Source organism: Grammomys surdaster, unplaced genomic scaffold (assembly GCF_004785775.1).
Source record: "Grammomys surdaster isolate TR1022 unplaced genomic scaffold, NIH_TR_1.0 211, whole genome shotgun sequence".
In the NCBI taxonomy this organism is placed as follows: Eukaryota; Metazoa; Chordata; class Mammalia; order Rodentia; family Muridae; genus Grammomys; species Grammomys surdaster.
The window spans coordinates 7,513,949-7,526,671 of NW_021604656.1; the positions used below are offsets into that span (position 1 = coordinate 7,513,949).

General features: G+C 45.4%; 1 protein-coding gene across 1 annotated transcript in view; it reads right to left on the reverse strand.

Annotated features, from left to right (window-relative positions):
- Slc28a3 (solute carrier family 28 member 3) overlaps positions 1 to 12,723 on the reverse strand; it is a 53,791-nt gene that overhangs the window by 24,099 nt on the left and 16,969 nt on the right. The window contains exons 2-4 of the mRNA XM_028772152.1: positions 6,976 to 7,065; positions 3,476 to 3,561; positions 1,458 to 1,549 (exon numbers count right to left, since the gene is read on the reverse strand). Coding sequence (XP_028627985.1) covers positions 1,458 to 1,549; positions 3,476 to 3,561; positions 6,976 to 7,065 — 268 coding nt within the window. The remainder of the gene's footprint in view (positions 1 to 1,457; positions 1,550 to 3,475; positions 3,562 to 6,975; positions 7,066 to 12,723) is intronic.

A 12,723-nucleotide genomic window follows, 5' to 3' on the forward strand; every position in this document is an offset into this window, starting at 1 on the left:
TCTCTCTCTCTCTCTCTCTCTCTCTCTCTCTCTCTCTCTCTCTTAAGTACCTTCTAAGCTCTTGAATCCTGATACTTAGTACTCGTGGCTGGATTTGAAGAACTCCATCTAGGATACCAGTATGGTAGTACATACCTTTAATCCCAGCACTTGGGAGACAGAGATTGGCATATCTCTGTGAGTTCAAGGCAAGCCTGGTCTACATAGTGAGTTCCAGGAGTTACCCCAGGGAGGGAGGGAGAGAGAGAGAGAGAGAGAGAGAGAGAGAGAGAGAGAGAGAGAGGCTTCTTATTCTAAAAAGTTAGCCAGCAATGGCCTGCAGATTAGGTCTGGCCTGTCACTAGGGAGGTGGCAAGCTGCTCATGGCATTTGCTTGTGTGAACTTGTATCCTCTAGTCAAGCAGAATTGCACCATAGATGGGCCTTTCTACTTACATACTATCTGAGGTTATATTTTTGTTACAACGGCAACGTTGAAGGTCCAATATGGCCAGACCTAAGACTCTGTGACCTACTAGAGAGAAGATGGCCAAGCCTTGCTGTTCCTGTTCCGGCTGTTGAACATCAGCACAACTCTCGGCTTTGGTGGTTCAGCCTTCTTATTCAAATGTCTATGGGCTTGAGTGGGAAGGTTCACACTTTACACTTTTTTTTTTTTAAACAATGGGCTTTGAAGACCTTTGCTTTGGGAATTAAAAAAAAAAATCAGTATATTCTTGTGTCCCTGTAGGCCAGAGGAAAAGTCCTGGGTCTTATTCTGTATTCATTCCCACAACTAATGTCTGCTTGTATCATTGGGAAGTCTGCCAGTTGCCCAAGTGGTCTGGATTTGCATTAGCCAAGGTGTTTTCTTTCTATGAGCCCCACAAGTAGGGTGATGGTACGGTTTGAATGTATCCCTCTGAATTTGTGTGTTAGAAACTTGATCCTCACATCCGTATGGTGATAGGAGCAGAGGTGGAGCTTAGAGAAGGTAATTGTGATTGGATGAGGTTCTGAGGATGGGGCCACCATGTTACTAGTGATTTCATAAAAAGAGAAATAGAGACATGGGTTAGCCTGTGCTATCTAGTACTTCAAAGACCCTCCCACCCCTTCCATGTTTTGATGGACTAGAAGGCCCTCACCGGTGCTGGTGCCTTGGTCTTGGACCTTCCTCTGTTCCAGGACCTGATTAAACATCTGTGATTGAGCCTGCAGTATTTAGTTATAGCAACAGAAAATGGACTAAGACAGTAAGTGACTTAAAAAAGAAATTATCGGTTGGCCTCATAAACAAAGCAGGGAAGCAGGCTTATGTAGGCTTTCCTTCCAGGGTTTCTTGATTGACTTCATCCATGTTCCAGGCCAGTCTGTGAGGCCCAGGGTAAGGGGAGATTTCTTTGTTTCCACAGAAAGTAACTCTTTAAAGACCCCAAGGAAAGACAACAGTCTTCCCACCGCACTTTGGTATTTACCAGTCAGTAAAACGGCCCAGATGGTGCGCCGGAGAACGACTCTGTGTTTTCTACAAAACTCACAAATTGTATCATACTTCCTTTCCAAGAACCTGAAACATAAAAAGTAAACAGGTCACAGAGGTGAATACCCCAACATGAAGTATCAGGCATGTGAAGCCTAGGTCTGGCCATGTGAAGCAGGAACAAACAGGCTTCTGGAGCCATGTTCCAAAGCAGAAATGGGATGTTCATTGTAGCCGGACACTGGCCATAACTTGGATTGGCTTCCGAATGAGTGTGCCAAGCTCTGAGGGGGAGAACTAACTAACCAATAAACCACAGGGAGGGTAGGGCTTCTGCATGGAAGGCCTCAGAGTGTATCACATATCCAATACATTGTTCCCACGGGAGTCATTCACGGCTAAGAGGATGTGTAACAATGTGTGCTGAGAATCTGAAACACTATCCTAGGAGAGACTAGGAAAATCAGAGTGTGGTAAAGACTAAGTTTCTTGGGGTCTAATTCAGGAAAAGAAAAACCAATGACGCATTATCCTCAGCTGAGGAGACACTGTTTTGGTTTGTTTTGAAAGCAGCCATGGTAAAGAGCCACTGTTAATAGACCTTCGTCTGCTGTGCACTGGTTCTTCAGCTCTTATAGTAGCAGAGAAAATATGTAACTCATTGTAGCAATCTGGCCTATGAAGCAAAGTCACTGCATAGACTTGCTTAGTTTTGTTATCTGGGCTGAACAAACTCAACCCAATGGTGTTTGCTTCAGTGCGGTGACCATTAGTGAAACCTCGGGACACATGATGCTCCAGAGACCTTCTCAGCCCTGAGCCAGAGCCTCATAAAGTAAATAAAGGATGGATCCTGGCAAATGTTTGTGAGGTATTCACATGTCAAGACCTCTCAGGCCCAGTTCTGATTTTTGAGAGACATGATTCTGATGCCGAAGAGTAAAAGCTCTTCAGGGATCGGGCATGCTCAGTGAGGGGTGCACACCATTCCTGAAGAAGACCTGGGTGTGCTTCCTGGCACCCACATAGTGGCTCATAATCATCTACAGCTAGTTCCAGGGGATCTGATGGCCTCTTCTGGCCTCCACTGGCACCAGGCAGATACATGGTACACAGACATGCATGCAGGTAAAACACACATACACTTAAAAAAAACCAACAAAGATAAATCTTTAAAAAGTTCTTTAGAGATATAGAAATGTAAGTAAAAATTTACATAGGAATTTAGAAAATGGACATGTATATTATGATACAATATCTGAGCGAAATTCCGGGCTCTTCACTCTCAAGTAGACTGTCCTTCATTTTATCAACCCCAAATCAAGATAGTAATATTGCTTCAACCGGGTATGAGGGCTCACCCTTATAGCCCCAGCATTTTAGAGCAGGCAAGAGGATGGTAAAGGCAAGTTCAAAGTCAGCCTGGGCTAGATAGCAGACCCTGCCAAACACACACCTGCTGGCTCTCCTGTCCTAGCGACTGTAAAAACATGGAATAACTCAAGGCCATAAGATAATAAAGGCAACAGTTTATAAAATTTTTATCACGCGTCCTTATTTTGTATGTATATGTGTTCACATATACTTGAAAGCCAAGTGCCTTTACTGTCTGAGCCATCTCCCTGGGCCAGTTTTCTGAGCTTTAATGTGGGTTTTGAGAAATCAATTGCTATTGATAAATATGGGGAAGATAAATTGACTCCTTATGTATGGATTGGAGCCCTTAGTAGGTAATTTATACCTTTAATGAGAAGACTGTCCTGGGTGAATGTAAAAATAAATTCAAGGTTCTGAGCGCAACATCGCTTCAAACTGACCACACCCATCACCCTAAAAGGCCACTGCTTTTTCCAAGTGGTGTTGGGTGGGTGGGTGGCACTGGGGGTGTGTGTGACAGTTTCTAATTAGGCATAGTAAAATTTAGGAACAGAAGAGAATAAAACAAAAAGACACAACACGGGTTAGACCACACACGGGGTAGATGAGGCTGTGTCGCTGGCGTAAGAACTGTACCCTTTCTGACGCTCATCTTCGCTGTCATCCTCCATGTCTTCTTTGTTTCCGGGAGGCTCCTGCTCAATCGTGATCTGCCTGTCGTCCTGGAGAGTAAACATTGGAGCAAAGACAATAATGAGAACCTGGGTGTTAGGAACTCTGGATTCAGGCAAGGAATATTTAACACTCCCTCTCTTAAATTATTATGCAAGAAACAGCTCCCTTTTTCTACTGCATGGACAGGTTTTTTTTTTTTTCCATTTATAATTACAAGAGATTTGGGGCCACACTTATGTTCTTTCTTTCCAGAGAAGCTTAGGCAGTCTGGATCGCCCCCTTTTGGCATTTTTTTTTTTTTGAAAAGGGAATGTGTTTGCATTTCTGATTCTTTGTTCCAGTATCTGCTGCCATCAATCAACACCAGATACCAGCTCTGCTTTTTGGGGGGAAGGGCTAAACAAAATTCACAATGAGGGCTATATAATTTCCCCTTTACACTGAGCCAGCCCATTTCCAGAGTCTGAGACCCAACTGAGGCTTGGCCTGCAGGTATGAACACCTGCCTCATCCTTCGAGAGCTGACAGACTCCCCTGGGACTCACATTCTTTTAACTGGGAGCCTTACTCTTGCCCCGATGACTTAAGTGCCTGCATTAAGAGTCACTTCTCATGGACAATTTTCTCTGGGACCAGTATGAGCTCTCTCCAAACATCCATGACCTATCCTGTTTCCAGACTAGCCCCCTCTCTCAATCCCACAATTCTTCAGCTGGTAAAGTTACCATCATACGTAACTGGGGCGTGTTCAGGTGCACATTGGCTCTGAACTCTCCTGGAGCTGGGCTTATGTTCTCCGCTGTATACAGAATGACCCTTGATCCTCTGCACTTAAAACGTCTGACCCCAAAAGATACCAAAGATGCGTGATCACATAGCACGTCAAAGACAGACACTATTCTTTCTGCCTTTGGTCACCTGTGCTTTCTACAGTGATCCTCAAGAGCTAGGAAAACATGAACCATAGTAAAGAGGCTGAGTCCAAGGTCTAGACACCACAGTCAGGGGCAGAGGAGGGTCTGCCACTTATGTCTTTTTTTAAAAACAGATTTACTTATTTTCATTTTATGTGTATAAATGCTTTGCCTGCATGTGTCTGTACCATGTGCATGCAGTGCCCACAGGAGCCAAAAGCAGGCATCAGAGCCCATGGAGCCCAGTTATACATGGTTGTGAGCTGTCGTGTGGGCTCTGGGATTGGCAAGATAGTCAAGAGGAGCAGCCAGTGTTCCTAACTGCTGAGCCGCTCATCTCTCTCTCTCCAGCTCCTTGTCCATTTCTCTCTACTTGACATATAGCTTGGCCAGCAATTTGGTAAATATTTGATTTAAATGATTGTGATATTCTGTTCACAATGTGTCCCAAGCTACCTGTCACCTATGGGATGCTTCTGTTTCTTTCTTTCTCTTTTCTTCTTTTTTTTCTTTTTTTTTTTTTTTAGATTTATTTATTTATTATGTATACATCGTTCTGCTTGCATATACGCCTGCAGCCCAGAAGAGGGCACCAGATCCCATTACAGATGGTTATGAGCCACCATGTGGTTGCTGGGAATTGAACTCAGGACCTCTGGATGAGCAGTCAGCACTCTTAACCTCTGAGCCATCTCTCCAGCCCTGTTTAATTCCTTCTTATCTTTTAAAGTGGATACCCAAATCTCCCTCAACCCCGTTATCATGGGCGATGTTCCATTTCTCGGTCAGTACGGGACTCTGTACACTTCCGTGTGTGCCACTGATGCTCACAACCACTCCCTGCTCAGCTCCCTGCTCAGGCCTCTGTGTGCATGCCTACTGAAATCCTCCTTCAGCTTCACCCGAAGCCCATGGCTACCAAGCCAGCCTGCTCACTCCTGATACGGTTGTGAAATTGGAAGTTTTGCTTTGTTCTTTTGTGAAGGAATTTAAAGATTTACTTATTTTTATTTATATGAGTACACTATAGCTGTCTTCAGACGCACCAGAAGAGGGCATTGGATCTCATTACACATGGTTGTGAGCCACCCTGTGGTTGCTGGGAATTGAACTCAGGACCTTTGGAAGAGCAGTCAGTGCTCTTAACCACTGAGCCATCTCCTCAGCCCCTTGTGAAACAATTTAAAAAGCAGACCTTTGAGAGCAATTGCAGCCAAAATAAGCTGTAAACATGGAACTTTCTCATATATCTTCACATGGCTCATCCTCTCCTGCTCACGCCCTCCTCCTGAGTGGTCCATTTGTTACCTCAGGTAAACCTTCTACACGATGATCACACAGAGCCCATAGTTTATCTCCAGAGTTATGACGTCTGTTCTCAGTCGTCAGTTTATTACGTCTATAGCCCAAGTGGTTCTGTATACCGTGAGGGTTTTTTTTTCTTAATTAAATTATTTGAAGTAGGAAGACCCACTTTTAATCTGAATCTTTGGAAGTGGGAAGATCTTCCTTAAATCTGGGCTGCGCCTTCTGCTGGCAGGCTATGAAAAGGGCATGGAAGAAGGAAGCTTGCTCTGTGCCTGCTTGTTCTTACTCTCTCCGGCAAATCCATTCCTTCACAGGCATTAGGGCCTACTTCTTCAGGATTCCAGTGTATACTGGAGACCAGCTGAGACATTCAGCCTCCTGGACTAAACAACTACTGGATTCTTGGACTTACATTGATAAGCAGTGTCTCTGGACCAGAGCCTGTAATCCATTCTAATACCCTCCACCTCCATATACTCACTTTATAAGTTCTATCCCTGTAGAGAACCCTAATACAAGGGTCGTTTTCTAGTGTGTTCTATTCTGTTTGGATCTTCACCTCTGTAAGTTTGTATAGAATGCTTATGGTCCCCCGAGAGTCCTGCTGCCCACCCCCACTTCCTCCCCGAGCCCTGGAAACCACTATCTCTTCATCCCTCTAAGGTTTTGCCTTTTTTTTCCTCAGGATGACTCTACTGGCGTGGTGCAGGGTGTCCCCATCTTAAACTGGATTCTTTCGCTCTGTAATATGCACGTATGGGTTCATCTAGTCTTGTTATGACTTCCTTGTTTGCTTCTTTCTAGCTCTGAAAAATATTGCACTAGCTGGTCTGACTGCGGTTTTTTAGTTTTACCTGTGGGTATCTAGGAAGCTTCCAGCACTTTCTGATTATGAATAAAAGCAAGCACCTCGCTTGCCTCTTTCACCTTAGCATACTGGTGCTCTTTGTCTTTGACAGGAGGTCCCACGCCAGGCTAGCCCTGACTCCTGCCTTTGCCCCTGAGAAGCTGGGGCTACAAAGATGAAGGTCCATGCTGGCCTAAGACTAGGTCTTTTGCCTTCAGATGATTTCCCTTTCGGAGATGTCTGAGGCTGGTCTGCAAAAGTGAAGTCTCATCGTTAAGGTACGTGTGCTTTCACTCTGGCTCTGCCTTAGACACACTAACTACAGGCCATTCACAGGCAGCACAGTTTCTCCATGGTAACAGGTCCCAGATCATCCTCCATACCTGCCCTACCTGTTTGGCATGTCCTTGTTCCCCGCTTTGTACAACTCTGTTCCTGACTGTACTGTTTCCTGGAGTGTTCTGCTGTTCAAGGTCTTCATCCTAGGAAAAAAAAAAGCAGAGTGAAAAACACGGCATCAGAGCCCAACACAAGTATCCTTCTGCAAAGATTCCCGGAAGAGTCCTGTAGAGTGGCAGAAGCCGAGACTCCGTGTTCAGATGAGGCACCCGGTTCAAGGAACTGCCAGGGAATCATGGGCTCAAGGAAACAGATGAATCTTGCTTTGTTTTGCTCTGATGGGAACGATCCATGTGCTGCACGTGGAGAAAGAACAGCAGCTCTCCACCTTAGGCCCTGATGCACTCACTGTAAATACGCGCAGCCAGTACTGGGTTGGGGTCCTGACACTTCAGCTGGTCACCCCTCAGGAAGGCAGATCCACCTTTAAGCCATGCTCAATCGCTTGAAGAGATAAGTATCCCTTTAATGAGATAGCGCACTTGTCCTTCCCAGAATTCCTGGCCCTAGCCTGGGCGCGTACAGAACTTCAGCGTCGCAGCTTCCTAAGTCTGAATAAATCTGAGAAGCAGCAAAACTTTGCCTCTTCTGTCTGTTTTTTTTTTTTTTTGTGCATCTGCCCATGATTTTCCTAACATGTCTAGCTTCTCTCTCAGAAGTTCCCTTCTGGCAGAGTGGCTCCTTGCCCACATGCTGCTCAACTCGAAGCTGCCATGGCTGCTTCTCTCTCTTCTGGGTAGATGCTGGGAGTTACAGTTTGTTCTCCTGGGGTTTTAATGTTAAACTCTAATAAAATCATCCTTGTGGGTCTGTTCTTAAGTAACTCTCTTTCTCCCTCCTCCCCTTCCTCTCTCCTTTCTTTTTTTCCTTTCTCCCTTTTTCTTCTCTTCCCTCTTCCTGCTCCTGCCTCTTCCTCTGTTATTTTGAAGCCTGGACTCACTGTGTGGCCCTGGCTGGCCTTGAACTAACAGAGATCAGCCTGTCTCCTGAGTCCTAAATTAAAGGCATGCACCACCACTCCCATATTTAAATTCTTGTAAGGAGATTAAGACTGCAAGAGGGTACCCCAATCTCCATCTCCCTGTAACCTGTGGTACCTCTGATGGGGCTCCTCAGAATTCTTGGTAATGGTAAGGGAGGAAATGTATGTTTATACGGAGAACGGAAAGAGGGTAGAACCATGGCTATTGTACTGACTTCTCTCCTGTGTTCATGGATTCTTACATTTTCCTTAATGCTAAGTTGAAAACACCAGGGCCAGGGATGAGTGAATAAACCAGGATCTCTAATTACACGTGCAACCCTCAGCAGGTCATGTCACCCTGAACTTCAGGCATCTATTCACACAGCAGTGTGCTCTTCCTGGCTCTCTGCAGAACCCTGAGATATCTCTCTCTCTCTCTCTCTCTCTCTCTCTCTCTCTCTCTCTCTCTCTCAGCTGCAGGCTTCTGATGCCCTCTGCTGGCAGCCTGTGAAACCTTTGCTGAAGGAATGAGATGAGGTTTTAAGTCAGTAAACGTGGAGAGTGCTATTGTATTTAGGGCTCGAGTACATGCTGTTTTGCATCCTCACAGAGGACTCCTGGATGTGTTTCCCCTGTGTTCTTGATTGTTCTGTCCAGTGGACTCACTGCTTGGTCTTTGTATTTCCGGGAAGAAAAACAGCTCTAGGACTTAAAACAGTAGTAGGAGTTATTGAGGGTGTGGATGGATGGGTAGTAAACAGCCAGCTTTTCTCTTTCTCTGTAAGTTGGAGCTGTGGGCCTGTAAACAAAGCTTCTAACTACTTATGAACCAACATCTCATCCTCTTCATGAAGCGGATTACTGACACCTTTGTACCTAACACCTTGTAGGTACCTGTTCTCAGGGTAGAACCTCGCAGGACACCAGAGTGGGGAAGTCTGGGAACCACATGTATGTTTCTAAGCAAATGAAGTGGGGGCCTAAACCACTCATATGCATAAAAATGAAACTTAAAAAGATGTTAAAACATATTTCTGATAGAGTGTATGTACATTGTATTAACAGTTTAAAATAAAACTCTGATGTCAGGGAAAGTTAATGTATTATGGGAATTCTCTCTTCTTGGTCCCTGGGAGTGTAGTAAGTAAGCTGTGCTTTCCTCAAGCCCATACTGAAGTCTTCCCCTTCATCCCCTGCTTAATGCACCTATAAATTAAGAAATAGTTATATTTAAAAAAAATCCCAGCTGGGAGGCAGAGACAGGAGGATCTTTGTGAGTTCAAGGCCAGCCTGGACTACAAAGTAAGTTACAGGACAGCCAGTGCTACATAGCTAAATCCTATCTCAAAAATTTATTTATTTGTTTATTATTTTATTTTAGGTGTGGGTGCTTCACCTACATGTATGCAGTTCCCAGTGAGACCAGAAGAGGGCACCAGATCCATGGAACTGGAGATGCTCAGAACCGAATGGCTCCTCTGCAAGAGCAGCCATCGCTCTTAACCTCTGAGCCATCTCTTTAGCCTCCTAAGGAACAATCATAAGCAGATAAATCTGTGAGCATAGGAACCCCTTCACCTTAGTTGCGCATTGGGGAGTCTTGGTTTTGCCTCTGGAGCCATCCGGGAAGACTAGGGGTCCAGAGCTGAGGCTCCAGCCTTGTGCTCACTAACGTTGTGATCACTTAGGTTCTTAAATAGTAAGCGAACGGTTTGGACATTCTGCTTAGTTTTCTAAAATCCTATTTCATGGTTTCTCTAACAGGGTTGCTTTTTTTCCCACTGGGATTCATAAGTCCTGGTTATATTTACATGAACTGCATAGTTTCTAACACCAGTGTGTTGCTGTGCAGTGTCCACTTGGGGGCGCCACTCCATCCGAGTTGTCGGGACAGCAGCTGAGGTGACCCCCTGAACTCCACTTTGACTTCAGCAAGCTCTCTGAGCAGGACCTGCGTAGGAATTAACATACTAACGTGCTGGGCAGCTAGCCTGGCCTCAGTAGACGGTGCCCTCACCAGCTTTGGCTTCCAGCTCCCACGTACAATATGTAAAGACGGAGATCTCAGGGGAAGCTCCTATCTCTGGTCAAAAGAATGGGACCCAGGGGGCCAGAGAGATGGCTCAGTGGTTATGAACACTGGCTGTTCTTGCAGAGAACTGGGTTCAGTTCCCAGCATCCGCATGGTGCCTCACAACCATCTATAACTCCAGTTCTGATACTCTCTTCTGGATTTCATCAGCACCAGGCAGGCATGTGTGCACAGACATACAAGAAGGCAAACATTCATGCACTCTAAATTAAACTGAATTAAAATATATTATAAACGGGCTGCAGAGATGGCTTAGAGGTTAAGAGCTCTAGCTGCTCTTCCAGAGGTCCTGAGTTCAATTCCTGGCAACCACATGGTGGCTCACAACCATCTAATGAGGTCTTGCGTCTTCTTCTGGCCTGCAGGCATACATGCAGAGAGAACATTGTATACATAATAAATAAATCTTTAAAAAAATATTATTAACAAGCAATCTGGCCTTGGTGAAGAACCAACATACTGATCTGCCGTAAAGAAGAGCACGGTGTACCGTAAGCTGATCCAACCGCCTCAGCCAATCACCTTGCTACAACACTCCAACAATGCATTTGAAAAGTGTGTTTGATTTATGACTGTGTTTGCTTTGCTACAATAAAAACTTCACGGAACTGTTATCGTGTTTGGGGTAACCTAATTCTCTGTTCCTAGGCTGTGGCCACTTACATTTGGCTCCAGAATAAACCACCTTCCCCTTTCTGGTTGAGAGCTGGCTTGCTAATTTGTGCTTGTCTTTCCCTCCCATCCGTCTAAGCTATTCCAAACGCCACTGCCACGGGAAACACAAACAAGTGCTGGAGAATGTGGTAACCGGAAGAAACCAACGAAGCCTAACCAAGCCCCATGTGGGTTCAGCTTGATTGGAGCTGGCATCACCTAGGAGATGAGCTTCCGGGCACAGCTGGGAAGATGATGTTGGCCAGGTTAGCTGAGGTGGGAAGACCCACAGTAAGAGAGGGCTATGCCGCTCTCTGAACTGCAGGAGAGAAAGAAGTGAGCTGAGTACCAGCATTCAAGTTCCGGACAACGGTGGGTGCCGTGTGGTCATGTGACCATCTGCTTCAAGCCCTTGCTGCCTTGATGTCCCCGCCACTGGGAGTCCCAGAGTTAAGTCTTTTCTTCCCTAAACCGCCTTTTTTTTCTTTTGAGACTGGGTCTCTGTGTAGCTCTGACTGTCCTAGAACTGAACGTGTAGAACAGACTGGCCTTGAACTCAGGCCTCCCTGTTGGGATTAAAGGCGTTTTCCACCAATAGGCCTAAACAGGTTTTGTCTGAGTGACAGGAAAAGGAGTTGGTGTAAAAGATATCTCTGGATTCTCGAGAAAAAAAAAAAAAAGAGAACCGCAGACAACCCACTTATTGTTGAACTGAGGCGTGCTGTTGCTTTTCTGGTGACCATAGAGAAATCAGCCACTCTTGTGAACCCAAAAGAACCTCCAGACTGACCGACTAGGGCAAAGTTAGACGGGACGGTTGAGGGCATGCACACGTGTGGGCGGTAGTGCGGTTTCCAGCATGTGGAAGTGGTTAATGACAAAGGCCAGACTCTGGTCGGGGCCCTTTAAACCTTTGACCTTTCTCTTGACCTGTGAGGAACGGTAGTCTCTCTGCACATTCTCCCAGAGGAAGAGACTCAACTACCACTAACGTGGCTTCTAAGAGCTGACAGCGCAGAAGAGGCAGACTCCTGAACTCTTCAGAGCAGTCAGAGAGCTAACTTACTCTAGTAAACCCTTTCACTGTCCCGTAGAGGTGGAGAGAAACAATCTCCGCTCAGAGCGACTTAGACCCTCAGCGAGCATGGGGGATGACAGTCATGTCCCCTTGGCCAGAGGAGGAGCCTGACTTAAGTAACTGTGGGTTGGCAAATCCTCCTACCCTTTCCTGCTTTTTGCAATGTCCACACCTCTGACTGGGCCGGAACCTCTCCCTGTTTCCTCATTCTTCCTCTGAAGGCCCACTCAGCTCTGGAGAAACTGAAGCTAATTACGGAGTGAAAACTGTCCTCACTGATTTTACTGATGATATCAGTGTCTTGCCTTGTTCTTTCTGGGAAAAAAAAAAAACAAAAACATACAAGTGCTGAACCCAGCCTCTCCACTGACTGCTTCTCAGATGTCACCCGGATGTAGCTGGAGGCTCACTCACGACATAGACCACTAACTTGTCTGTCTGTCTGTCTGTCTGTCTGTCTGTCTGTCTGTCTCTTCCTTTCTTCCTTCCTTCCTTCCTTTCTTTTAATATAGGACAATTATAAAAAGATGATAACCAAGATTCAGACAATAGAGTAGGGTAGGTATAAATTAAGAGGCATTCCACTTCAAAATAAAAAAGCAAAACATAACTAGCCAATCGCTATTATTATTTTAAAATTGGTGAAGGCAAATGTGTATCGGTCCTATTGATCAGGGAACAACAAGAGTTTTTAAATTTCAGAAGTAAAGTAACAGTGGCTGTGCTGCTGCTGTCTGTAACGCCCCGTACTAGACTATAATTTCAAACCCAAGTAAATCTTCACACAGAAACTCACACGTGAGTGCTGTTTTAATATCCTAAGCAATATAGAACTATGCACGAGATACCACTTTGGATGAAGAGGAGGCGCACGAGGTGAATTCATCGCGCTCAGCTATGTCAAAAGCACACACAGTTATGTCAAAGGCACACACAGTTATGTCAAAGGCACA